The 27,092-nt window shown below is 53.5% G+C and overlaps 1 protein-coding gene across 1 annotated transcript; it reads right to left on the bottom strand.

Moving 5' to 3' along the window:
* Nucleotides 1-334: 334 nt before the first annotated feature.
* Nucleotides 335-24,670, bottom strand: AMN (amnion associated transmembrane protein). The gene is made up of 13 exons (XM_064714062.1): nt 24,602-24,670; nt 21,665-21,798; nt 19,558-19,676; nt 19,400-19,444; nt 10,178-10,265; nt 8,474-8,709; nt 6,822-6,959; nt 6,634-6,742; nt 5,498-5,580; nt 4,453-4,639; nt 3,463-3,637; nt 1,227-1,329; nt 335-979 (listed from the first exon to the last, which is right to left on the bottom strand). The coding sequence occupies exons 2-13, from the start codon at nt 21,705-21,707 to the stop codon at nt 884-886; spliced, it is 1,422 nt and encodes a 473-aa protein (XP_064570132.1). The 5' UTR covers nt 21,708-21,798; nt 24,602-24,670; the 3' UTR covers nt 335-883.
* Nucleotides 24,671-27,092: the final 2,422 nt, after the last annotated feature.

Genomic DNA, 27,092 nt, shown 5'->3' on the forward strand with positions numbered 1-27,092 from the left:
CCTCACCCATCAGCCCTGCTCCATAAAGATGCACAGCCTGACATTGTGAGCAGATGATGTTTGACACAGGCCAGAGCTAACGAGGCCCCTCAGTGCCACTGCCCCAGCCCTCATCAGGTGTGACTGTCCCCAGCCCTCAGCTCCTGCCTGCATCCCTCCCAGGGACCCTGGCATCAAATTTCCTTCCCCTTCTACCATGAGAAGACTTTCTCACCTCGAGGAATAACAGAATAAATCCCCAAAGGTCCAAGAGGGTTTCTTACCTATCAGTCCAGGCACAGAGGAAATGAGCAAGCTCCAGAAGCTTTCCTGGGGAGGGAATTGTTTAATCAGGACTGCATCTCACCAGCACCCAGTGGACAGGAGTGAGAGGAGGAATGGGGACCCTGAGCAGAGATCCCCAGCACTGAACATGCTGCTGGAAAGCAAAACAACCTTCCAGGCCCTGAAGGCTCTGGGTCATATTCCAAAATTAATATTCTGAATTTCTGTCATGCATCCATGGATGCTTCCTTCAACCTGTTGTGTGCCCTGGGGCAAATCCAGCACAGTGCTGGCTAAAGCAAGGGGTGCTGAGCTAGACCCCAGCTTCTCTGGATACCATCTGACACCCAAATCTCAATGCTGAACTATCTAAAAAGAACTGACACCTGCAAAATACAGTTTACAACCCAGAAGTAACACCAGGGAGGCCATGTCCATGTGACTGAGTCCCAGCAGTGAAGGCTTGCTATGGTTTCCTTCACTGCAGAGACACTTTTATTCAGGTGGGATCTGCTTCTGGCTTGAATCCCACCAGGAGTGATGTGAGGGGCTGTGAGGGCTGGAGAGGTGGTGATATCCCCAGGGGAGTGGGGTTTGCCCCCAGCGTGAGTCCACACCATCAGGTCTCTGTCTCGCTTGCACTGTACAGAGGGTTGAGGTAGAAAACCTGGAGATCTTTGGATGCCACTTCTGCAAGGTCAACATCTGGAGGCTCCTGCAACAGCAAGGGAGGAAAAACAACTGATGGGGGGAACAAAACCCTTGGGCAAAACCCACCCAGGGCTGAGTCCCTGCAGCAGCCAAGAGGCCGGTGGCCTCAGGGAGAACAGGGATGTCCCACAAACCCCTCCTGGCCCGGGGAAGGCAGGGCCGCTCTCAGGGAACCCCAGGAGGGTTTCAGGAGTGTCACAGCAGCCAGCAGCTCCTGCCCATGCCCCAGGCACCGCAGCAGGGTGACTCACCACGCTGAACACGGGGTTGTCAAAGCCTTTGTCGCTGGCTGGTGCAGGGGGCGCCGGCTCCTCCATCCTCTCCCAGGGGTGCTGCGGGCGCAGGGCAGGCAACCTGGGCAGAGCTGGGCATCAGCACCCACACCCCTCCACCCCTGCAGCTGGGCATCAGCACCCACACCCCTGCAGCTGGGCATCAGCACCCACAGCCCTGCAGCTCCCCCAGCTGAAACCCAGCCTCCCCAAGAGGTGGATGGCAAATTCTACATGGGCAAAACGTCAGGCTGTTATTGAAATGGGGTATTTGTAACCCTTCCCAGGGAAAAGCAGATGTATCCAGCAGAAATCATTCAGCTTGGAGATCTGGGACCTGCATTCTGGAGGGAGGAGTTTGCAGAGGCAGACAACTCTAGCACAGGCTTCACTCTGGAGCAATCATTCCTTCCCTGTGGCCTAAATGAATTGCCACAGAGCTGAAACCTGTTCCCACTGTAATCTCAACAAGTATTAATTATTTTTATCATTACTTTTATCATTGCTTTTATCACATTATCATGTTTTCATCTTTATCACCATCACTACTTGTATTATTTTCTTCATTACTTTTATCCTAAGGGTCCCAGTCACTGAGCACTCCCCTGCACTGGGCAGCTGCTGCAGGTGGGCTCAGCAGCAGGTCCAGGCACATCACCTCAGGAGCTCTGAGAGAGGCTCTGCCAGGCCCCTTTTGGTGGAAACAAGGGGGACCTGCAGCTCCAGTGGGACAGGCCCTGGGCTCGTGTTCAGTTCTGTCTCCTACATAAAATTCCCTCCTGCTGCTGACAGAGCTGGTTCAAAGGCCTGTCCAGCATCCAAAGAAGCATCAGTGAAAGATAAATCATCAAGTAGCAATTATGGGTCTGGGAGTTTTATTTAGAAATTAAATGAAGGCATGGGTTTACTGCTAGGAAATATCCTGTCAGCACGTGTCAAGCAGCAGGGCAAGTGTTCCTGGCCAGGGCCACCGCTGCAGAGTGACAAAATCCCAGTGGAGGAGGCAGGACGGAACAAACAACCTGACTTGTGAGCCTGTGACACAGCAGCCCCAGCACAAGGGAGCTCAGCACCCCCTGGCAGACACAGGTGCACTTTGCACATGCAAATTTAAGCAATTCCTGGCCCCTGGTTATCAAGTGCGCAAAGTCAACCCCACTTGCCCACAGCTGGGTACCCTGCAAAACCCTCCATGAGAAGGTGGGTGCATGTGGGAGGAGCAGAGGTGGGTGCCTCAAGCACTTGCTGTGGGCACTGCTGGGAATCACAGACAGGCCCCATATCCAAGCTGTGAGGGAAAATGGTGATGGAGAAGGGGTATTTCTGATGAGCTCCCAGCTGTGGTGCAGTCAGGTGCACCCTCCAGCCCTGCCCTGGGACCTGCACTCTGTACTCCATGCTGTGTGAACAAGCAATGCACCAGAAGCTGCACTTGCTCTTGGAATGGCTATGAAGCTGTGGGACAAGTGTTTTGCATTATTTTGATGCATTTCTATCGAGCTGATGGCAGGTTCAGTCCTCCCCTCCCCAGCAGGGCTGCAAACGAATGGTGCCAAGGAACAGGAGGTGTCACCAGGCACCATGACTAGGCTGTGCAGAGCTCAGGAGGTGTCACCAGGCACCATGACAAGGCTGTGCAGAGCTCCAGCCGAGCTGCAGCAGCCCTGCTCCCACCCAAGCACTCTGCACCCTGCCACGAGGCAGCTCCTCCTGGTCATGGAGGAGAATGAAGCAACAGCCCAAGAGTACAGAAGTGCCTTTCAGCCACCTCACCTCCAGAAAACCATGAGGAGCCAGGACAGGTTTTAAACTGACACAGGGCAGGTTTAGATTAGGTACTGGGAACAAACTCTTTACTGTGAGGGCAGTGAGGCCCTGGCACAGACTGCCCAGAGAGCTGTGGATGCTCCATCCCTGGAAGTGTTCAAGGCCAGGCTGGCGGGGGCTCTCAGAAACCTGGTCTGGTGGAAGGTGTCGCTGGCTATGGCAGGGGGTTGGAAGTGGATGATCCTTGAGTCCTTCCAACCCAAACCATGTTGTGGTTGTGGGAACAGTAATGGGAGGTGGCAGGGTGCCAGGCCATGTCCCTCTCCATGGGAGCTCTGGGCAGCACCGTGTGCCCTGTGTGCCAGGCTGGAAGGACAGCCTGGGCTGGCAGCTGCTCCCAGACAGAGGCAGCCTGAATATCTGCTGCTGGCAGAAGCCCCATCCTTACCTCAGCTTTCCCTTTCTGTAGAGAAAGAGAATCCCTCCAAGGAACAGGAGACTGAAGAGCAGCCCCATGACCGTCCCTGCTGCGATCCTGCTCACTGGGGGGCTCCCCACCTGCCCAGTAGCAGTGCTGCCAGTGGCCACTTCCATCTTGCCACTTGAAATGCCGAGAGCTTCACCTGGGAAGAAACAGGGATGAGGATTGTACAGGGCAACACATCCCCACACCCATGGCAGAGGGAGCCTTCAGCTGGGTCAGGTCCTGCCTGCCTGGCTGATCGTCCTTCCCTGGGAACAGGGATGGGATTCACAGGTGGATGGACTCAATGGGGACAAGCCCCTCTGGGTCTGCCACCCACACAATGACCACCAGGTCCCCTGGCTGTGACCTGTGCACCCATCAGCATCTGTCAGCCTTCACGCCATCTGCAGAAGTGGCGTCCAAAGATCTCCAGGTCTTCTACCTCAACCTGTCTCCTGTCTACCTCCCTGTCTCCACAAGCAGCATTCTGGCTGCAGAGCAGCTCTGCAGACAGGGAATCTGGGGGCCCTGGCAGGCACCCAGCTGGTCATGGTCAGACGTGGCATGGAAGCACACCATGATCCCAGGCTGCAGGAGGAGAATTGCCAGCAGGGCAAGGGAGGTGACCCTTCCACTCTGCCCTGCCCTGGTGAGCACAGCTGGAGCTGTGGTGAGCCAGGCTCTTCTCAGCAGGTCCCAGTGGCAGGGCAAGAGGCAATGGACAGATACTGAATATGGTAAATTCCACTTAAATACCTATATTCATCTAAGTATTTATATATAAAAAACTGGTTTACTGCAGAGAGGGTCAGTTGTGGAGACAGGCTGTGGAGAGATGCTGCCGAATCTCCCTCCTTAGAGACATTCAGCCCCCACTGGCCATGAGGGCTGCTGGCAGGGAATGCAAAGCTCTGGCCAGCAGTGGGTCTGGGTGCCCCTGCAGGGGACCTGCTGAGGAGGACAGGGGGTTACCGTGCTGTGCTATGTCCTGCATGATGTCTGCTGCCAGCTGCTCGGCAGCGGTGCCCGCCTGCGCTCCCGCTCTGTCATCAATCAGCACGATCTGGATGAGAGGAGCGGCACCGCGGGACACGAGGCCCAGGAAGGTCTGTGCTCTGTGCACCTTGGACATGGCCAGCTGCACACCGGCGTATCTGGGCTGCCCAAAACACAAGGAGACAGTAAAGCCAGGGAGAGGACAGGCACACATCAGGCACATCTCCAGACAGCCACGATGGGTGCAGCTGCAAGGCCCACCTGAACCCTCCTGTGAGCCCCACCACGGAGCCACCATCCCTGTCACGGCAGTGCCATTTCCCAAAGGAGAGGCCTGTGCATCCCCTCTCTCCCAGGCTGTGACCAGCACCCAGCACACAATGAGCCCCCATGGAGGAGAGCATGCTGAGAAAGCAATTTCATGTATCACACCCATTAAAAGCTGTATGAAGGTGTGTGGCTGTAAGGAGGGCAGGCAGACAGCTTTCAGCTCAGGATCAATAGAGCAATACCCTGGTATCGAACCTCCCAGTGCAGCACAGTGCACACCTCCTCCCCCAGCGGCCCCTGGCAAAGAGGAGGGATGTCATGTTGTGTCTGACAAGCAGCAGCATGAAGTGATGCTTTGTAGAGCATCTGAGAGTTGGCCAGTGCCAGGGAATGCCCTGCTGCAGGTTTGCCCATCCCAGCTGTGTGTGCTGAGCTCCCTGCTCTGCTCTGTTTTCCAGAGCAGCAAGCCCCCTGCATCCTTCCCCACTGCAAGCCAGCAGCTCTTCCCGCCCTGAGCTCGGCAGCTGGTGGGGCTGTGGTGGGGAGCAAGGAGCCAGCTCCCACAGCAGGCACATCCAAGAGGTCACACAGGGAGCGTGGGCCCCGCAGGGTGGTGGGGAGTGAGCTGCACCCCTGGCACTGCACACTGGGACCACATGCCCCAGACAGTCCCACAGCCATCACGTCACCAGCAGATGTGGCCAGTGGCTCGTGGTTTCATTAGCCCCTCCCAATCTGACAGGCTCAGTACCTGGCTCAGCAACTCTTGGACCAATTTGTCCTGGTACTTCTGCAGGTCAAAATCGGGAGTGAACTCCAGGTTAATGGTGGCCCCTGCAGCCAGAAAACAGACAGACAGGCAGACATCAAACTCACCACGGGTGGGCAGAGAGCAGCCACAGCAGCACAGCTCTGACTGCCACGATGGGCACTGGGGACCCTCTGGTACCCTGTGCAACTGATCTGGCTAGGCTGAGGGACAAACCTCCCCTGCTGGTCTTTTTGTCAGCTGGGTTTGATGAAAGGCTTTTGACTTTCCAGCATATTCTGGAGAGAAGCTTTCCCTGGAAAGTTTTCTCATACTTATCCCTCTGGGAAGCTCCTCATGCCCCTGGTTTTGGGGCATGAGGCAGCACTACCCTGGCTTGGGGGGGGAAGGTGAGGCTGAGAGGAGGGAAAACCTGTGCTCTCCACACCACTGCACTGCAGTCATGGGTATAAATATTTTCCTGGGAAAAAATGCAATTAAGTATTTGCTGAAATTTTAAATTGTCCTAAAGACTGTAAGGAACTATGTTTTTAGGAGCACACGGAGAAACATATGGTGCCATTTTAATGAATTTGGTATGACATACCAAATATTGGATGCCAAGTACCCAGGTACAGTTGTGCATGAAAAATTGCCCCTAGCAACATTTCATGCAGATTACTAGAGGAGCACCCATTGCAGAGAGAATGCTGTCAATCTGCATGCTTTTATTTTAAATAAAATTAAACAAGCTGGCTGTTGGGGAGCTGACATTACAGTGGAAAAGGCTGCATTTCCTCTGTGTGTTTTCAGCTGCATAAACTCAGCAGAGCCCTATTAGCTTGACGAGCTGTGACATCCTGACAGGATAAACCAGAAGCAGGGACAAAGGGCTGCGACTGAGAACAAGCTCCCAAAAGCCAGGATCTCTTCAGAAAGATGTGCTAGAAGGTGGCACAATGGGATCTGCACATGGGACCCACAGATGGGACCCTTGGCAGCAGTCATACAGCAAAACTCCAGCTTACAACCAGCAGCAAGCACCCCCTGCACCCAACTTTCCCCCATGGAGCCAGGGGAAGCAGGCTGGGGCAGCTGGCATGGCAGGGAGGAGGAATAGGGTCGTGTTCCCCACTCACCACAGACCCCACAGCAGTGGCCAAGGGGCTGCAGAGGGCTCTGGCACGCTGGCTCTGGGCACGGCCTCCCTGGTGCCCTGAGCAGGGCTGCGCAGATGCGGGGGCCATCCTAAAGGAGAGCAGGGCACCGTCAGTCCTGGCCCCACAAACTGCATGGGAACCCCCAAAATGGGAAAGGGAAGACTCACCAGGGCATTCCCACAGGCACAGCCAGACTTATCAGGACAGCCAGTGCCTGTCACCTGGAGAGTGCCATTGCCATGAAACTGCAGCGGGGCAGAGGGGCCCCCCAGGTACCCAGCCCAGGATGATGGGGTGTTCAGCTCCTGTGCAGGGAAGAGCAGCAAAGCAGGTGAGTATGCCAGGACAGGTCCCAGTGCTGGCCCCAGGCACCCAGCCCTGCTGCTGGGACACCTGGTGTCACATCTGATGGCCACCACTGGGAAGCCCCAGTGCAGGCAGTGATGCAGCACGAAAACTCTGCCAATGCACCCATTCCATCTTTTCCCCTGGACCAACAGAAAAACTCTCTCAAACCAAAAACAATGACACTGAGATGGCTGGGCCTTCTCTTTTTTTGCTTTCCACCTTTCTGCTGGCTCAGAGAATTCAAGTTACCAGCTTTTCACTACTGGGAGGAAGGGGGCTGGGTCTGAGCTGTTTTCCTTCTATCTGGGGAAGAATTTCTATGGGCTTGGCATTAGCAAAGGCTGAGCTGGACTAACCAGCCTCATCCTGCCAAGTCACCGGTGATTCTCTCACCCACTCTCTTCCACAGGAAGTGTCTCCATGCTCTGGCACAACAGGTAGATTGCTCAGGCCCTGGGGTGAAAATAGTCATCACAGAGCACAGAGTAGGCTGGCTACAAAGGGATAGAGAAGCTCATAAGGTCAGTTCTCAGGAAATATGCTATGATCATAGAAAGCACCTTCTCCTTCCATCTCATTGCTCAGCAGCAGCCCCAGCCCTGAGGGACAGCCAGCAGTGGTCCCTGGGTGGGATGACATGCTGTGGGGTAGTCTGAAGCATCAGCAGGACCAGCATCACTCTGAGCACCCAAGAGCATCCACCTCTGCATCCCTGGGGCTCTGTGGGCCTGGGGTGAGTTCCGCTGGGGCGCTGCCTTGTTCAGACTCGCCCGCACCCGCCTGGGCACTGACTGAGTCTATTACTCAAAAAAGCAGCTACCTAATGCCTGGCCCTGAAATGGCAGATCCCAGCCAGCACAGCAGCAGAAATAATAAATAACTTATGAAACGCCTGCCGCATCTCCCACTCCTGGAAGGAGCCTGTGTTTACTGCTGCAGCGCCTGTGATCTTCTGCTCCTCCGACCAGGAGGGACAGGGCTCGTGGGGAGCCTGATTCCCGGGCTGAGGCACAGCAGCCTGCCAGCGCTTCTATAATTATCCCTCCAATCAATTAAAGAGCAGTGCTGAAGCAAAGCTGGGACACGATCACTGGGCCACAGGCCATGTTAAGGTCGGGGGCAGGAGGGAGGTGTCCCCAGAGGGTTCCTGAGCAGCACGGCTGCAGACACGTGCCTGGGAAGGGAGCGACTCCTGGGAGCCGCAGAAGCTGCCATTTGCTGATGGTTTGACCCGTGCATATTGGCCCTTTTTTAAACATTCATAGCGAGACAGCCACACTCCCACACTGCGGGGAGGGAGCCGATAACAAAGTGGTTGATGCAAAAAGCCATGGAGGCCATCCACAGCAGCAGCAGCAGCTCATGGAGCTGCAGCCCCGCGGGTGTGCCCATCTCCCCGTGCAGCGCTGCTCCCCCTCTCGGGGCCGTGCTGAGAAGGTGCCAAGCCAGCTTCTCTTCCTCCCCGCCTCACCTGGCCCATGACAGAGATGCTGCGGAGCTGAATCACGGGCTGCGCTGAGTCGGTGTTTACCCGGAAGGAGGTTTCAGGCTGGAAGATAACATCGTCGTGGCGGCACGGGACGCGCTCCTCATGCACCGAGAAGATGGGCCCGCCGGGCCTGAGCTCGCCGCTGGGGAGGACATCCCGCCACAGCGTGGGGTCGAACCACGAGCGCTGCTCAGCATCAGCAAACCTCACTGTTCCACCTGGAAAAGGGACAGAAAAGGCTGAGCATGACCCCAGCCCAAATCCAAAGCCCCAGCAGATGCATCTGGGCTGGTAAAACCTTCACCTGAAGTGAAGGATCTCACCCTGCGGGCAGGGAGCCAAGGGCTGGCCCTGGCATCCCCCTCATGGGCACTCACTGCAGGCATTTCCCAGAGCTTGGCAAAGCTTCCCAGAACTCAGGGCTGGGGTCTCAGCCCAAATCCCACATCTGCCTGCAGGCTTCCAGGCCCAGATCCCACAGGATATTTTTCCCCCATTTTTTAAAGCTCATCCTTAAGGAGGATGTTAAGGAGGAAAACATCTGCCTGAATGCTGAGTAACAGCTAAATCTGATAAAAATGGGTATGATAATTTATGTCCCAGTTTCCCAGCAGCCTGGCAGTCTGCAGAAATGTGACAGGCACTATTCCCTGCAGCAGGTAACCCCAAAGCCAGTGCTCAATTTAACTATCAATTATTTAACCATTAACCATCTCCCTGCTGGTTAGTCTTATCATGCAATGCCCTGATTCCTTCTCTCCCTTCCCGGCAGCTGAACCTTTATCAATTCAGCCAGCATGCAGGTATTTAGTGACTGAATTATTTGCATTCAATTTGAAATCATGCTTTAGAGAAGTCCATTTGTGAAAGCTGTCCCAGAAACGGCAGCTGATTTCAGGGGAGCAGTGCATGGTCAGCAGGAAAAGCCCAGTGCCAAGCACAGATGCTAGAGCATCGCTGCTGGGGGGCAAAGAGCCCCAAAACAAATAAAATTATAGGGATAAAGGATTTCAGAGTGGTTCCAGACGTCTTAAGATACAATCCTTCTTCTGGGGAGACTAATTTAGACTTTTTCTCTCTTTTTTCCCTTTTTTTTATTCCATTCAGAGTGCAGGCACAGATGCTCTGCTTGAATACTTCCTTCCCTGTAGAGGAACTAAAAAGTTACTTGCCACTGAAAGCATGGGGCAGTTCTTAAGCACCCAAAATACACCTCCCTAGAAAACAGCTTTCAGATAAAAGCAGGCAGCTATGACACAAAGCTGCTGTCTCAGCCATGGGCTGGGGGAGGGGAGGATGTGTGTGTGGGGCCAAAGGCCAGTTTGTTGTGGTGGCCATGGTTTGGATCACCAGTGTGTAACTCCTAACTGGTTTTCTTTAGAAACACCATGGCAGAGAAAATAAGGGCTTTGATGTGGCTACATGCTTAATAGGCAGGGGAAAATACAAACAATATTTGCCTCTCTGCTACAACTTCAAAGGCTTCCCTACTATAATTACCTTTTCAGAAGACAGGTGATCTAGGAGGAAAAAAAGATCTGATGTGAGGGAGGTCATCAAAGAAAAGGTAAGTATTGAAGAGGAGTGATTCACTTTGCCCTGAGGTGGGACCTTTGTAGAGGTATTTGGGCTGGATTTACACGACTCATTACTGCCTGATGGGTGCCTGGTTTGGGCACAGAATACCTGAGTCACAGCCTGGATCCCAGCTGCCATCGAAAGCTGTGAAGGCTGCACCAGCTGCCAGCAGGAACTCTCCATTCAGGGGCAGGTACTAGATGAAGGATGCAGAGTGTTACTGTCCTGCTGCCAGCCACCCAGGCTTGTTACCAAATAACACTCCTAATTGTTAGGCTTCCTATTACAGTCTCCAAGGCACTTCACAGTTATCAGGAGTTACCCTTACCGTGCCCCATGTACCTGGGAAAGTATCAGCTCCTGGTTTTACGGATGAGCATCCTGTAATGGGGAGAGGCAGTGTGACATTATCCTCCATAACACAGAAAAGCATTCAGAGGAGCAAGAACAGGATAAAGCAAAATAAGCTCTTTGACAGTTTCTTCCTCCTCTTGTACACACTCGCAGCAGCTCAAGAAAAACCCAACCCTACTCTGCAAGTGCCAGAGGCCCCCTCACTTAATGGGTTCCCCCCTCCATGGGCTGTGCTTGCCCCACAAAATATAAATCAGGGGCCCAGGCTATGCTTGGTACAGTGTCAGGTAGTGAATTTGCACTGAGCACAAGCTAAGGGAAATGCACAGTGGCATTGGGAGCAGCTTGCCACAGCCAGACTCTCTTCGTGCTGGGCAGGACATCACCAGCTGTAGTCAGGGTCACAGCACTGACCTGGCTTCAGCCTGCAGGGCCCACCCATTGACAAACCTCAACAGGCACAGCTCTGCCATGGGAACCTTTCCAGCAAGAAACTGTGGCCACCTGGGTCACCAGCCAGCACTGCTAACTCTGGGACAGGCCCTGACAAATGACTGACTCAGGCAACTCATCCACAGCAGACAGGTTATTCAGCCCAGCCCATCTTATTTTACATTTAGAAATTGTAGAGAGAAAGTCATGGTTTCTTCCAATATTTGAGAGTCAGTGATGCTCAAGGCAACCTTCTCTAATTTGGTCTATCCAGTGTTTTAGCATCACTCCCAACAGCAGCTGAAAGCCCTCCAGGACTGAGTTATGCCAACATACAGGGTCCTGTGCTCAGGCAGAAAAAGTTAAATGGGATTTTAAGGTTTCATCTACTTAACTGGTCTTTAAATATGTATGTAGGTTAGAGAAAGCAAGAGTTATGACTGACTGCTGCATGGTGGCCATGACAGCTCTCTGTCCCTGGCCAGTCCTGCCTGAGGATGCTCAGTCCCACTCAGAGGCCACCATGAGGAAGGGATGGGGGAGGTGGACAAGGCAAAAAGCTCATCACCCCCAAACTCTAGGTGGGCACCTGTTAAGAAGTTGAGTGCCTTATTGGTGCAGTGCTTTGAAAGCCTTGCCCTGGTGCCTCTCTCCTGGCTCAGGAACCTTGAGAAGCCAGGATAGAGAGCAGAGGGTGGCTGTCACCAAGACAAGTCTCACAGTGCTCCTCTGCACCATCTGCCATACATTGGGCTGGACAACAGGGGATGACACTGGGAGTAAATGAGGCTGGGGCAACATGTGCCCCAAGGGTGTGCATTCCTCTCCCCAGCCAGGAAGAAGCCTGTGCCTATGGACACTGCTCCATCAGACCACAGCTTGTGTCCTGCCATCAGGTTCTCTGAATTTCTATTACTTTTGAGTAAGGAAATTTGTCCAATACCAAAGCACTGAAAAAGGCTGAAAGGTCTGCCAGGATACAAAAGGCATAATGTCCTTTAGCTGCAGATGAAAAACCCATCAAAACAAGTCTGTTTGGAGACTCAGGACTTGGCCTGCATTCAGCTGGGTGAGGGCAATGCTACCAACTTCAACCACAAAATGCTGTACTTCAGTTCAAGTGCCCTGGCTTGTTTTCCTGTGAGCTCAGGCAGGAGTGGGTGATGGGACATTAGGAGCAGTCAGCTGCCACCCATCCTCAGGCCAGTGCCAGCAGCACTGCCAGCCCAGTCCCTTCTTCCAGGCTGGCTGAGCCATTGCAGCCCCTGGCCCCTGCAGCCAGCTATGCACAGCAGGGCCAGGCAGGAAGGGGGGCCAGCTGGCTGCTGGGGCCATCTGAGCTGCCCAGCCTGGCCCTTTGGATGGGATGCAGCAGATCCTTTCACCAGCACAGGGTACCAGATCTTCACAGCAGTCAGCTCTGGGCACCCTGCACATGCCTGGGAGGGCAAGCAGGTCTGGATGGGCCAGCAGGACACAGCACCGGTTCTACTCAAGAGGAGAGCTGGGAGAAATGTGAGAAATGTCTGATGCCAAATCTGCCCCATGCCTGCAGCACCTGTGCTCTGGAGACATTGGCCTCTGAGCTCTCTAGACAAGATGCAGCTTCTCCAGCCACCACAGGAGATCCCCCTCCACTGCTGAGGCCAAACTCCCAGGCTGGCTGGCCTTCCAGAGGAAGCTGCTCATGTGGGAGTCAGTGTGGCAGGGAAATGAGAGTGAGCACACACCATGTCCCTTCACACCTTGGGATTCCCCAAACACTGCGAGCACCGGCCCTGGAATTAGAATGCAACACAACACGATGCAAGACAGGGCACAGAGTCACCCCATCTCCACAGACATCAAGCTCAGGAAGAGCTCTGCACTTCTGCTTCGTCACAGGAATGTCTGGGCCTGGGCCCTGCAGCTGTGGCTCCCTGCCCACTGTGCTGCACATCCACCACCAGCCCTGCCTGAGATTCTCACCACTGGGAAAATCAGGTTTCAGGAGAGTCTCCATCACCCAGTGGATCTTTGTAAATAATTTCCCTTTCTTTTATCCTAACATAAGTTAAGCATCTCAGCTCGCTGCAGAGGACAAATAGAGACTCTGGTTGGGCAGTGGTTTTCTACCTTTGGGAATTTAGTATGGAAATTGCATGGAGGTTGGGCCACTTTCCAAGTACATTTTGAACCGAGCAATGACAGGTACCAGTGGACCAAAGCCAAAAGCTGGAAGTTTCATCTGCTTTCCCTTCCTCCTGCCAACATGTACTCCAGGGCCATTAATATAGTGAGTGTTTAGAGTCCCATTAGTCATTTTCCATCCCTGATACAGGTAAATCACTTATCTCCTCAGTTATCATTATCAAGTGCAATGACAACCAAAACACAGTCATTTTTCTTATCAAAGCCAGGGGAAAAAAAATAAAATAAGAGGAAAGACCCTATGTGGCTCTTGGACCAGCCCCAGCATTGCACTACCAGAAGGAATCTGCTCCCCCAGTGCATAAGGGAAAAAGAAACTAGCCTCCAAAATGTGAAATAAAAAATAGCAAAGTTCTGAGAGATGGCTTTCCAATCAGGTGGCCTCTGACTGGAACCAGCCTCTGGCAGATTCTTGAGTCCCAAGCATTGGGCTGAGATGATTGACAGGAGCACTGTGACTGGCATGTCACCATCATCAGACCAGGAATAATGCACACTTGTGCTTTAACCTGGCTGAACAACACTGGTGACTGTAGCCAGGTCTTTCCCCAGCCTCGCTTTTATTTGCAACATCAGTGCATTTGAATTCCTTGCTTGGATGGGATGGTGCCACCATCCCCATCACTCAACACTAAGACTGCCTGGGCACACTGAGCTCCACAGTGCTGCCTCCACAGCTGCACCAGCCGGCAGGTCAGCAGCCATCAGCCCCCAGCTACATCCCCTTGCCTGGCACCCAGCCCAGGAGCAGCTTTGGCCCTGGTGTTGCTGTCTCTCCATTGGAAAACATCACTGGGATAGGATGCAGGTGGGCTATGGCTCCAACACAGACTGCTGTAACCCACCACAAGCAATAATGCACAAGAGAAATTTCCATTTCATCTTTCCCAGTACAGCCCTGCTGGGGCAGTGGCAGCAGCAGGCAGCCGGGGCAGCAGACGGGTGGGCCCTGCCCATTCTGCCCCAGGTGGGAACAGCAGGGATTTTCCCAGTGTCTGCTGGGGCTGGGGGTCTCAGTACAGCTGGTGCCTGGGTGATATCCAGCTGCTGGCTGACACCCCAGAACGGCACAGGGCCAGGATCACCCACAGGTGAATTCCTCAGACAGCGCTGGAGCATTGCCAGGGGCTTGCTTGCAGCCCAGCATTTCTTGGGTTCATTACTGAGGCTTCATTCATTCACCCTCTGGTCCAGGTGAAGCTTTCACTGGCTCCCTCAGGACAGTGTCCTTCCCCTCAGCCACACATGCCACCCCACACCCCCAGTTTGCTGCCAGAGCCAGCCTGCTCCTGCCACAGCCCTCAATCCCACAGCAGCCAGGTCCCCAGCAAGGCAGGGTGACCTCCTGCCACCCCAAGACCTCAGTGAGAGGATCCCTGCTGCTGGAGTAGCACCTTGCTGCCCAAAGACCTCCCTGCCCAGGCACATGGTCCCATGAGGAATGGGGCTTTACCTTTCCAAGGAAACCAGGCCAGAACTGCAGCCTGCATCCCCATGCTCCTGCAGGCTGGTGCAGCACGCCTGGGGCAGGGAGGCTGGTGCTGCTGTCCATGGGCCCCACCAGCAGTGGTGGAGGATGCCCACAGCCCGGCTCTGACCCCAGCAATAGCTCACCCCTCTGCTTCTGACCCAGAGCAGGCAGGAGCACAGGCACAGGCACGGCGTGCCAGGGGATATCATCATTTCAGTGTCATCCCCTGCAAGCTAACGAGGTGCTTGGCTGCTCTCCCTGCCCAGCAGCAGCAGCACAGCCGCGCTGTCATTAACGCCGGAGCCGGCTCCCCTGCTGGGTGTGCTCATCACGTTTCACGGTGTGTTTCAGCACACGAGCTCCCCACAGCACCTGTCCAACCTGGCCTTGCCACCACATCCCCTGGCACAGGGCTGGCCTGACACATTAGGCTCCCAACACATCATGGTCCTGCCAGTCCCTACAGAGAAGCCACAGCTCCTGGCCATGCCACACGGGTGCTGCCTGGTACAGCCCCTGCCAAACCTCCCCAGTGAAAGCCATGGGAAGACAAAAAACAAACAATAGACCCAAAAAGCCCATTAACTTGATTGCAGATGGCCAGTACAGGCTTCTAGCTGAACAGGTCCTGACAGCATACAAAAATCAGGTGTCACAGGGACATGAGAAGACCCTTGGGTAGCTGAAGACATTGAGCTCTGGATGCAGAGACACAAGAGAGGCTTAAAGCCATTTGACAAATCTATTTCAGATTAATTAAGCTCCTTTTCCTGAACTTTCCTCTACAGACAAGGTCAGAGAAAGCCAGGAAGAGGCTTGAGGTGTGGGCAGAGAGGCCATGCCCAGCAGAGAAGGGATGGCAGATAGTCCATGGAGCAGCTTCCCAGCCAGACAGGCTCTAGCATCCGCTGCAAGCCCAGGATGTTGGCAAGCTGCTCTGCTCATCAGACTTTAGTAACTCCTCCTGCTGGAAACCAGCCTGAAATGAGCAAATAGACTCAGGGAGATGAGTGTAAATGGCTGCTTTACCAAACTCCTTTCCTGCATGCACCTTCATTGCAAACGCTGACACAGAAAAGACTGCAGGATTCCATCTTGGAATTGTGTGCTGGCACACAGTCCCCTGAAATTTTTTATCTTCATCTTAGGGGAAGGAAAAATAATCCCTTTTCTGGTTGTCTCATTACCCTGCTGTCTGGGAAGAGGTGGGGGAGGGAGCACCGGTGCCTGGGACTAGCACGAACTGTGGCAATTCATTAGAGCCGGTGCCCCTGGAGAGCAATTGGCATTTTGAGATCAATCTCTGCCAGGAACCGAGCGGGAGCATCCTGCAGCAAAGCCAAGTACATTCTGCTCTCACAATTAGGCAGCTAAAAATATAAGGCTGGGGGAGGTGTCCCTGGTCAGACCCCAGTGCCACTCCGAACCCTTGCCCAGCCCTGCAGCCCTCATACAGACAGATGCTGCCCCACAGCAGAGCTCAGGGATGGGGCAGAGCTGGAAAGGTGATGCCAGGGCTGCTGAGGAACCCCAGCCAGGGTCCTGACCCTGGGGTCGAGCAAGGCTGCTCGGCCCATGTGAATAAACCCGACTCCTGCCACCCCAAAAACAGAAGCAGCAGCATCCATCCCTGGCCCACATGTCAGTGCTGCCCAGCTCAAGCACAAACTGCACCAGGGCTGGGACAAACACCAGGCTCACTGCCACAGCCATGCCCTGGCCTGGCTCCCTTTGGAAGCACAGACATAGCCAGAGGGTCCTCTCCCTCTCAGGAGTCTTTCTCCCCCATCAGGAAACAAACAAAGCCAAATTCTGCCTTGCCCTAGAGCACCCATACCAGGCACCATCACCTCCATTTCCATCTTTCCTGCACACTTAGTCTCAGGCACCTCCAAAAGCTGGCTAAATACTGATCTGCATCTTTAGGCAGCTAAACACCATAGAAAATCCAGCCTAATCACAACGGTTGTGCATCAAAGCCACTTACGCTTTAAGCTGGATTTGGATTTAATGTGTGACTGAATTAGGGATGCATCTGAAACTTCAAATAACTGCTGAGCTGGGTGCTCAGTGGGTGAGCTCTGAGCAGGGAGGCAGGCTCTGTGCCCCAACAGCCCCCTCCCAAGAAAGCATCTCCCAGCACCTGGCTGGTGCCCACATGGGATGGATGGGGAGGGGAGCTGGAGAGCTCACCATACAGAAGTGAGCTTTCACACAAATGTCCAGGAGAGGAGCAATGGTGACACATGAGGACTGCCTGGCACTAAAGTCAGCTGGGGAGTTGGGATGGGAGATCTCATGCTGTACCTCCACCACCAGCACCAAGCATCCCTCCCTACACGTGCCACAGCAGGCAATTATCTTCATGAAAGTCACTGAGAGCCTAATCCTTCCTCAGCCATGAATTTTCTTCTATGGTACTATAGCAAACAACATTATGCCTTTTTTGGTTTTTTTTTTTTTTTTGGCCAAAGGCTGTATAGCATCTCCATGGTGACTCTAAAGCTTAATGTATTCTTGCTGATTTAAGTGATTAATGCTCCAGCGCGTGTGGCTGGCAGCCGAACAGGTGCAGCCCAGCCTCCCTGCAAAAATCCTCATGACCAATTCATTTTCTAACCAGCTGGTTGCCAAATTTCATGCCATTTGCATGAGTGGCAGCCTGGCTCAGGTGGTGGGTTTCATCCCTTTTTCATCCCTAACCTTGGCAGTCCCTGTGTCACCTGGTGACAGCAGAGCACGGCAGTGAGCAGGAGGGAAGTGCCTGAGCTGAAATTACAAAGAAATATTAACTACTTCACTAAGAGACATGCTGGGACAGTTCACAGGGAATGGCTGGGGCAGTGATGCTCAGAAGGAAGGTGTGAGCTGCAGTACAGGTTACAGGCAGGGCTGGCTGCTCACCTGCAGTGCAATTCAGTGCAGGAGGAGGATGGTGCCCTCACAGCCCATGTGATGCTGCATTCCCTCATGGATCCCTCCCCATCTGCACAAAATTCGCTGTAACCCTGGAGCCTGTGCAGCTGCCTGCCAGCAGCACGGGCCCAGAGAAACCCCAAGGCACCGAGGGTCCCCAGGGGCTGCTGCCAGCACTCTGGATCCTCTGACAGGGACGAGCCAGGGGTCACTGGGGCACCCTGAGCCATCCCTCAGTGGCAACAGGAGCCATCCTCCCGAGCAGGGGGCAGGGCCATGGGTGTTGGTTTGTGCTGTGCAAAGGTTGTGTGGATCTCCCTCTCCCCAGGCTGCTCAGCTCTGCTCTCCAGCTTGGCTGCAGGAGGCTCAGCCGTAATGACTGACGCTGCTCTGCAATTATGCACTTTGCAGGCCTCTGATGAAAGTACTTTAGAAATATTATACATTCATCTGTAAGTAAAATAAAATCTACTGGAGTGGTATTTTGCTCTTTTCTTCTCTGGGTAAATTCCACATCATTTATTACATTATATTTGTACGTATTTCCCCAGTACATTCTTTCCTTCAAAAATTCATATTTAAAATGCCATATAAATAAAGTATCTTTTCCAAATATTTGTAGAGGGATTAAACATGGCACATGGCGTTATCAAAGCATCAAAACTATTAGTGGCGTAGACAGCCTGAACAAATTACACCACATAAATTTCAAGGGCTTCTTCAAATTCAATGGCCAATAAAAGAGCAAAGCTGCCCTAAAACCAAGAGAGGAATCTCATCCACAAGCTCATCAGGTCTGGAGGAGAAGGTTTTCCAAACAGGATCCAGCCCATCTCGTCCTGTCCCAGCACTGGGAGAGGGCTCACTGGTGACCCATCCCCCACTGGCAGGCTGGGACAATGAGTTTGCTTTTCCCTTTAATTCCTCCCTGTTAAATTTTACCCTCCAAGCCACAGAGATTGAGGGCCCATGTTTCCATGGGTGCCTGTCAGCCTGCTCTGGGGCAAAGTTCCTCAGGTGGGACAAAACCAGGTTGCTCAGAAACCCCCTCTGAGTTGATCCCCCTCCAATCTTGTATCATCCAACACACACATTTCAGCAGGGTGTTGTGCCCATGCTGCCACAGCTAGACTAATCATACCACAGAAAAATACAAAACCCAATGGCACTTGAAAGAAAATTTCTCAAGCAACATTTTGGGATTTCCCAGAACAGTTTGTTTTCATTTCAAGATATTTTGATGTCAGCTTCACTTAGCTTCTGCCCAGGGCTAGTGCCTGCTCTGTCAACAATGCTGTGAGTTGGTGCTCCTCAGCCAAATACTGCTAAGCTCTCCATCACATGGAGGGGGTTTATCCCTCCTTTGAGAAGAAAAAATCAATTTCTTTAAAATGAAATTGGATTTTGCTGTACTTTCTCTCATTTCCCCCAAATAAAAACAAACAAACAACAAGCAAACAAATAAACAACAAAACAAAACCAACCAACCAAAACAAGCAGAAATGAGCTTTTTGGTTCCATGGTACAGAGAAACCCAGGCTACTGTAGGACTCCTGTTACTTTACCCAGCTGAGGCATCCTTGGTCTGGCTGGATCATGGAAGAAAGTGTCAAAGTCCATGGAATGACATTAAACTGACAGAGGACAGTAGGACATTAGATATCAGGAAGAAATTCTTTACTGTGAGGGTGATGAGACACTGGCACAGGTTGCCCAGAGAAGCTGTGAATGCCCATCCCTGTAAGTGTTCAGGGCTGGGTTGGACAGGACTTTGAGCAACCTGGTCTGCTGGAAGGTGTCCCTGTCCATGGCAGGGGGTCGGGACTGATCACCTTCAAGGCCCCTTCCAAGCCAAACCATTTTATCATTCTGTGGAGAGGGGGACAGGGGAATGTGCCACCAGGCAGAGCTCCAGGGCTGCCCCTGCCCTCACCCACCCTCGTGCACCTCTGCCCACCATGCCTTACCATGTCTGTCAGCGCGTGGGGAGACCCGACGAAGACTGAGACAACCTGCAAGAAAAGCAAGAGTGAAGTGTGCTTTGCCCTGGCAGGTAAAGGGGCTTTTCCAATGCCTGACGGTGTTGTGTGACAGCAAAAATAAAATAAATTTAAAATGTCTATACCTTGTCCTTCTCAAAGTGAACCACATCCCTGGCACAGGGGACTCTGCCTTTATCCCAGTTGGAGGCGGTTTCGAAATTGGTGTTGGGGATCCACTGCTTGTACACGGCAGCGGTGGCAGCTGGGAGGGAACAGAAAAACCAGTTTAACCCAGTCCATGAGAGGCACTGGGAGCCTGCTCTGGGATGTGCTTTAGGTTGGCTTGGCATTTATAGGTCAGATTTGGGGATTTTCTACCCAAGAGCAGCTCCTGCATTGTCCAGGCTGAGCAGTCACAGCCCTTCTCTACAGAGGGGATTTTTTTTTGGCTGGGTGATGGTTTTAGCCACTCAGACAGGAAGAGAAGCAAGGGACAAATGCTCAGCAAGCAGACAGAAGGCAGGAAAGTGTCCTGCAGGCAAAAGGTAAGAATAGCATACACCTGGTAGTTAAGCAATCCTTGCAGGGGATTTAGTTGTCACTCAGACTAATTAAACAAGCAAAAATTGCTCAGCCTTTGTTTTCCAGAAGGTACAGAGTGGGCATGCAGAGCTGTGATACCACTATGACAGGGCAAGAGAAGAAAGGGCATTGGCTGTGGGACATGTAGCACAAGTACAGGCTGGTTTCATGTGTTTGGAGCTGGAGAGGGAGGATTCAGTGGTGTACTTCAGCCTGAGACATAAACATGTTGGGAAACAGGGTTCTTCCCCTTGGGGTTTCCTGGGACAGTGGCAGTTCTGCCCTTGGGGCCCCACAGGGATGAGCCTGCTGGGCAGGGACAGGACATGGCAGAGGGGGTTTCACTCTGACCTCTCTGTTTGCACCAGCACAGCAGAGCAGCCTCCCGACCTGACATTGCCCAGGCTTGGCTGGGGGATGCATGTTCAGCTGAAGATGAATGAACCTCCACCAGCCTGAATTAAATGGCTTCAGGCAAGCGAGTATGAGACACAGAAGAGAAAATTACCAAAAACCCTCCTACTTTTGTAATTTTAATGGATCATCTTTTCTGTAGGAGAAAGACCCACAAAATTACAAAGTATGTAGAAAGCCCGTGGTGGAAGGGCTGGGGCCCTGCAGGGGGAACGCGGGCCCAGCCCGGGGCGGGAGGGGCTCTCAGTGACTGCAGCGCTGCACAGAGCCCGGGCCCGGCTCCTCCGAGCGATGGGTGCGATGAGCCTGCAAAGGCTCTATCAGCACACAGGGATCACCGTGAGGTGCAATTTGCGCTGTTTACTCTGCCAGGGGCTCTGCCGAGACCGCTGGCTGTAGTAGCCGTCTCCAGATGAACAGGAAACCATGTATTTTTAACCAGAATGAAAGTCCTGGAGCCCAGGTGCAACCGCGGAGGGGCTCCTGCCTCACGCCGGGCTGCGGTGCCTGAGGGAGCCCTCAGGCAGGGCGAACACACCCGTGCACTCTGTAAAACCCTCCGAGAGGGAAAAAAACATTACCGGCGGTAAGAACCGCAACCAGGCTGCTGCTCGCAGTGTTGTGGGCATAAACACCTTCCTAGCTCAGAGCAGAAAAGAGCTTAAGAAGGAAAAAAAGACCCCAGACAGCAATGGCAAGTTGTTCCGTCCTTGCTGCGGTTCCCTCGTGTCTCTGCCGCCGGGAAGGTGGGGAATGGAGAGGCCGGAGCTGCAGCCGCAAGGCTCGGCCGGCCCCATGGCACGAAGCCTCAGGGCCCGTAGGCCGAGCGGGCTCACAGCGGGCCCACCCTGGGCACGGCTCCCCCGGCCGCAGGTTAATCCCTTTGCCCCCGGCATTCCTGCACCTTCCCCAGCCCTGGAAGTATCAGTGTGCTGTTTAATCGGCCCTGTCTCCCGGGAAGCGCAGTCCTTGAACACCAAAGCTACATGCATATTCAACAGGGAGCGTGTCCTGCAGCGCAGCGCTGCTGACTTCAAATGAGAGGCTCAGCAGGCTCCGCACGGCTGTCCAGCCTCGGTGCCTGCCTGCCTTCCCCGTGTCCGGCTGGAAATGCCTTCTCCCGTCTGCCAGTCCGGTACACTGGGAGTGACAGAGCCCGCAGCTCTGCTCCAGGGCTGCTGGAGCACACGCGAAACGCGGAGCTCGCCCAGCGGTCACCCCTGCTCCCCAAGGCAGGGCCCTGGCCGTACTCACCCAGGAGCTGCAGGATGCCCAGCAGGGAGAGCAGGCGCTTCATTCCGCAGCCGGCTGCCAGCCCTCGGCTCCGCGATCCCTGCCCCGCTGGACCTTGCACCTTCCCGGGCACGTGATGGGCTCAGCCGGGGAGGCTGCAGGGAGCAGGGAGTTCATCACAATGGGAGGCAGCCTTCCCCCAGCACAAACCCCACCCTTGCTCTGTCCCAGAAGCTCAGTTCCGTCCCCAGTCTCCCTGTTTCCTTGGAACCCGTTGGGAATCTAAGAGAGCCACCGAGGAAGCAGCTGGAGAGGCAGGAGTGGGGCTCTCCAGCTGGCTCACCAGACCTCGCCCCACGCTCCCCCCATCCATCCAGGGCCAGCTGGAGGGTGTCGGGGTGAGCACATCCCTGCCGAACAGCAGCTACCTCCTAATTACAAATAATGGCCTCCGTGTATTTTCAATTAGCTCGCTTGGAAGGGAGCAGCTCCCAGCCACGACTCGTAATTGTACTTTGGCCACCAGCTGATTTGATCATTAGCCGGCAGCGCCAGCACAGCCCCACGCTGCTCCTGCGGCGGCTGCTGGCAGCGGCACCGGTGCATGGGGATGCATTAGGAGAGGGAACTGCATCATCCCTGTCCTCTGCCACAGCATGGAGCAGTGCTGCATGCTGGCCCAGGATGTGTTCGGAGCGAAAAAGAGTGGGGAGAGAGCATGGATGGTGGCAGAGGCTGATGCCAAGGAGAGAGCTGTGGGGCTTAGCTGCCCTTCAGCTGACACTGGTACCAGCAGGGCAAGGGCAGAAGATTGGTGAATGCAGGGCTTCACTCGAGGCCAGCAGGAGACTGGAGAAATTCTTGGAAGGGTCATCCAGTGGAAGGGACACAGACCACAAGGAGCTCTCACCTGACATCAGCAAGGATTTAGGAGTGCAGACCATCTCCTGACATCTGCAAGGATTTAGGAGTGCAGGAGTGGGAAGCAAACCATCCCCATCCCACCATTCATACTCCCCCTGCTTCCTAGCTTCCAAATTGGCAGGCAGACTGAGGTGCCAGGAGAGAAAGCTCCTTAGAGCTGCAGCTCTAATCTTGGGCATCAGCCAAAACACAGTCAGCACTTTCTACCCAGGGAGCTCAATGCTGAGAGATGTCCTCGAGGTTAAAGGCTCCTGCACTCTAATTACCACTCACAAATCTCTCCTAGGGGACTCTCAGGGTGAAAGCTGGCTGCAGTGAGATGTCCTGTATTTTAATAGAGGGAGGAAAAATTATAAATCATGGATACTTGGCAATTAGAGTTTGGAGAAAGGACTGCAGTGAGCAGAGGGCAAATGCATGCTTGTCTGTGGCCTCAGCATCCAGCAGCACAGTCAGGGTGGGAGAAACTGCTCATGGGACCCTGAAACCCACTGTGCTGGGATGTGCTCCACACCCTTTGTTTTACTTTCTGTGCTCTGCACCTGCTGCTTCTCAGTGCTTCTTGTGCCACCAAAGCTGATACTTGATTTTAAATGAGCTGGAACTCATCTGGCAAGCAGGCAGAGGTCAGAAATCCCCAATCTGCCTGTGAAACTCTGGTCAAGGATGGACAGTCCCTTCTCCAGCATTAGAGTAGGACAGGGTAGAGGAATGACAGAAATTCCAGCAAAACTTATTACTTGGGCCAGAGGCTCACTGCAGCATTGCTGAATAACCCAGTCAGAATAATCCAGCCCTCCCTGTGGGTATCTCCCCAGGGCTGCAGCTTGCTCCTCTCCATCCCAGATTTTGTTGTTGCTGCTGTCCCAAGATGCTGCTGAGCTCAGGACCAGACAGCACAATGGAAAGTTGCACAGGAGCAAGGTTTGGGTCAGGTGGTTACAGGAGGAGTGAAACAAATTGAAAGGAAGGAGAAATCAGTCCCCCAAAATTAAAGCAGCTGCCCTAATGCAGAGAGCAGCACATTTCACTCCTTGCTGCCTGCCCATCCTTCTGCTCCCCTGTGCTGGCTGCCCACAGTTCCTCTGGGGGACAAGATCATCACCAGCACAGAGGGGAAACAGCACTCAGTGGATGCTTGACCTTCCCAGCATTGAGTTATAAACGGGCATCAAAGCCAAAAACACTGTTCTGCTTAGAGAGCCAGCAGAACCATCTCCTAAAGCCCTTCTGGACATCCAGGACCTCCCAGCATTTCCTTGTTGTACATCTGCCTCTCTCTGCTCCTCACTGCTTAAATTTGTATCCTGCAACACAAGGGACTTTCCCCAGCATGAGCACTCAGACCCAGCACTTTGCATCTGGAAAGAGAGCTCAGGGCTGAGCACAAAGCAGTGATGCTGTGGGCACCAGGCCCCAAGGTGGATGACTGCCCCCCACAGCACACACTTCCTGCAGCCCTCCAAGCAGCAATGGCACCGTCCCCAGAAAGTCATTAAGTGCATGGAAAAATTACTCTGTGGTAACTGTATTACACGCCATGACCTCAAACAGAGAGGGGAGAAGGCAGAGGTGTGCCAAAAACTGGTTCCAAACCCCCAGTGCTGAAGCCTCCCCCTGTGGGAGCTGGCTGTACCCAGGCACACAATGTTTGCCAGTCTCTTTGGCACAGGGCAGCACTGCTGAAGGTTTGAACACGAAGCTAAGCTTAAATAAATGAGGAGAAATGGCCTGGCAGGTGACAGCCCCTCTAGCTGTTTTCTATCTCATGGCTGCCCTTAAAGCAGGCAGCCCCTAGCATCAACCAGAGAAAATCCCCACGTGACATTTCCTTCCATTTAAGAAAAAGATAGTCTTGAGTGCAACAGCACCATCTATACTGCCAATCTCCGGTGGCAGAGGAGCTGTGTGTGCTGCTGGGAGAGGCACGGCCTCATTTCAGGGCTGGTCAGGAGCTGAAGCTGAATACACAGTCAGTCTGTGGAGTTAAATCCCTCTTTGGAGCTCCACACCAATTCAGCAAGAGGAACTCACCCAGCTCACAGGCCTCCAGCAGCCACACAGTCCCCTTACCCTCAGGGCAGCAAGGCAGGAGGAGTCACCGGAGGGGATCACATTTGATCTCAGAGCTACCTGGAAGCCACCCCCCAACTCACTCCTTATCTGGTAGCGTGGAGCAGGAGAACAAGAGCTTCCCATTAGGGGTGTCCACAAGGAGCAGCTGCAGAGTGAGATCTGTGTGGATGTAGGGGTGTGAGCAACTAGGGCTGTGAGCAACCAGGTTTGCTCCTCAGCCCTGAGCCCAGGCCAAGCTGCACACTGGAACCAGCCCACTTCTTCCAAACCTGTGCTTGGCTGGAATTTCTTTTTATCCTCGGAAAACTGAGTGTCTTTCACCAGCCATCACTACCTACCCCAGGGACACCTGCTAAAGGGGCCACAGCTGGGGAAAATCCAAGTAATCTCTGCAAAGCTTCTGCGTTGGCACAAAGCAGCCGAGTGTCCACAGCAGTGTCTGCAGACAGCTCCCACCTCCACTCACAGCCATGCTGTCAAAACACAGCTGCAACCAAACCAGCTGTGCCCAAACATTGCTTAACCCAAGGTGCAGCCTGCAGGGTGGAATTCAGTTCCTGAGGTCTCTTCTGTGTTTGCCAGCCCAGCCTGTGGGAATTCATTTCCTGGCTTGGGCCATTCTCCATTCCTGTGAGCCTACAGAACACACCAGAGCACGTGCTGAGGTCCAGTGTTCACTGCCAAAAATCCTTTTGAAGGAGCGAGAGATCTGAGTGGGCTCAGCTTCCCCAGGTGCCACGTTTGTCAAGGGGGGTAGGGAAGATACTTGGGTTTTCACCTGTTTTGGCCAAACAACAAGCCAGACACAATACTTGACAGGAACAGCCTCCAGGGCTCAATCCAGGCGTGCAGGAAGGAACCACACAACTGACTCACAGAATAACTGGGGCTTTGGGGAAGGTTGGGGGAAATCACCTATTTCACCACTTGTTTTGATCACTGGATATTTCCCCATTCCTTAGACAATTCCAGGACTTGGTCACATCAAAGCAAACAAGGAGCAGGATACACAGGACTGAACATTTTGAAAACCTCTGACTTTTTACCAGACACCAAGCAAACCCAAGGTTTGAAACTCTGGAAAACTTCCCAAAAACTTAAAAAAAAAAAACCCTGAAGTTCTTCCAAAAATGGCCCTAGCAGCAGGTCCAGGCTCTGGCAGTGTTCTTGTCAGCCAGCACTCTGTAGCCCAGGAGCTCCTCACCCTGCTCCCCCTGCTGCTTGGTGCTCCCAGAGCTGGCACTCTGCTTCTGTCACCCTAAGTACCGGATGGCTCACTGGGGGAAAGCACCCCACAAAGCTGACAGTCACCTTCTGGGACCTGGCATAAAGGAGAAAACTTTTATAAAGCCTCACTGGAGCCGGGAAGGGCACAACGTATCATTGCAATTACGAGTCTTTGCTGGGGGAGGAGGAGCAGGGAGGTGAGGAGAGAATTAGCGTTTGCTTTCACGTTTAAAGCAATTTGTTTCCTCTCTGCTTATCCTGCTGTTCTGTAATGATGGAAGTGTCACGTCTGAGCAGCAAGCTCCCCAATTTGGGAGGAGGAGACTCCTCTCCAGAGGACTCTGCTGGAAGGTAACCCACTTCATTAAGGCAAGGAAGCTCACCACCCCTTCACGCTCCACGGCAGAGATATGAAGAGCTTCAGGCAGTGCAGCCTCAAGTGCCAGCGCTGGAGTGCGAGTGGAAAGGCTGATGAGCAGGACAGCAGAGGCCAGAGCACCCAGAGTAACACAGTGACTGCTCTCAGCAGCCAAGGGAACATCCACCTCAGCACATCCTGCACGAGGTGACAATGGCACTTCTTAGCCACCCTCCCCTTTCACCGTGCCCACCTGCCTGCATTTGCCATTTCTCTGGCATCCCCACTTTATCAGGAGAAGGCACTCAGCTGCCCAGCACTTTGAGAAAGCCCGTTCCAAACACCAGTATGGGCTGGCCAGGTCGTTCTCACATTCCAGGCCAGCAAGGAGATGGGGCTTTTGCCAAGACACTGCGGTCTTGTGTCTGAGCACAGGCAGGACATTCCTGCATTGCTAAACGAAGTACTGCCCCTGCAGCGATAGGAAGGAAGGGAAACTGCAATTTCAGTTAGAGAGAGGCGGGAGGGAGGATAGGGAAGAAACAACAGTGTGGTGCTCAGTAGAAGTTGCATGCTTCATACAAAACCCCAGGGGATCAGGGTTTTCATCCCTAGGCTGAATCTGAAACGTGGTGGAAATATTTCTCCACACATTCCAGAACAGCCTGGTGTTTTTACAGACTGCATCATGTTCTGTGGCTTTGAGCACACACCTGGAATGCGGTTCTGAGCTGAGAAGAGTCACTAATGACACAACAGAAGAAAAAAATAAGAAATCTACATCTTTAGACATTTAAGCTATGCTTCAACTCTCCTTTCCCACACCTCTTTGGGAAAGCAGTGTACCACAGGTGCATGAAAAGC

The sequence above is a fragment of the Zonotrichia leucophrys genome, chromosome 5 (genome assembly GCF_028769735.1).
Source record: "Zonotrichia leucophrys gambelii isolate GWCS_2022_RI chromosome 5, RI_Zleu_2.0, whole genome shotgun sequence".
Lineage (NCBI taxonomy): Eukaryota > Metazoa > Chordata > Aves > Passeriformes > Passerellidae > Zonotrichia > Zonotrichia leucophrys.

Excerpts from the sequence above, each read along its gene's own strand:
- AMN (XM_064714062.1), bottom strand. The coding sequence starts at position 21,707 with ATGAAGCGCCTGCTCTCCCTGCTGGGCATCCTGCAGCTCCTGG. Across the intron at positions 19,677-21,664 it reads GGGCATCCTGCAGCTCCTGG|CTGCCACCGCTGCCGTGTAC; the intron begins GTGAGTACGGCC and ends GTTCCCTCCCAG. Across the intron at positions 8,710-10,177 it reads GGATCCAGGCTGTGACTCAG|GTGGAACAGTGAGGTTTGCT; the intron begins GTATTCTGTGCC and ends TCCCTTTTCCAG.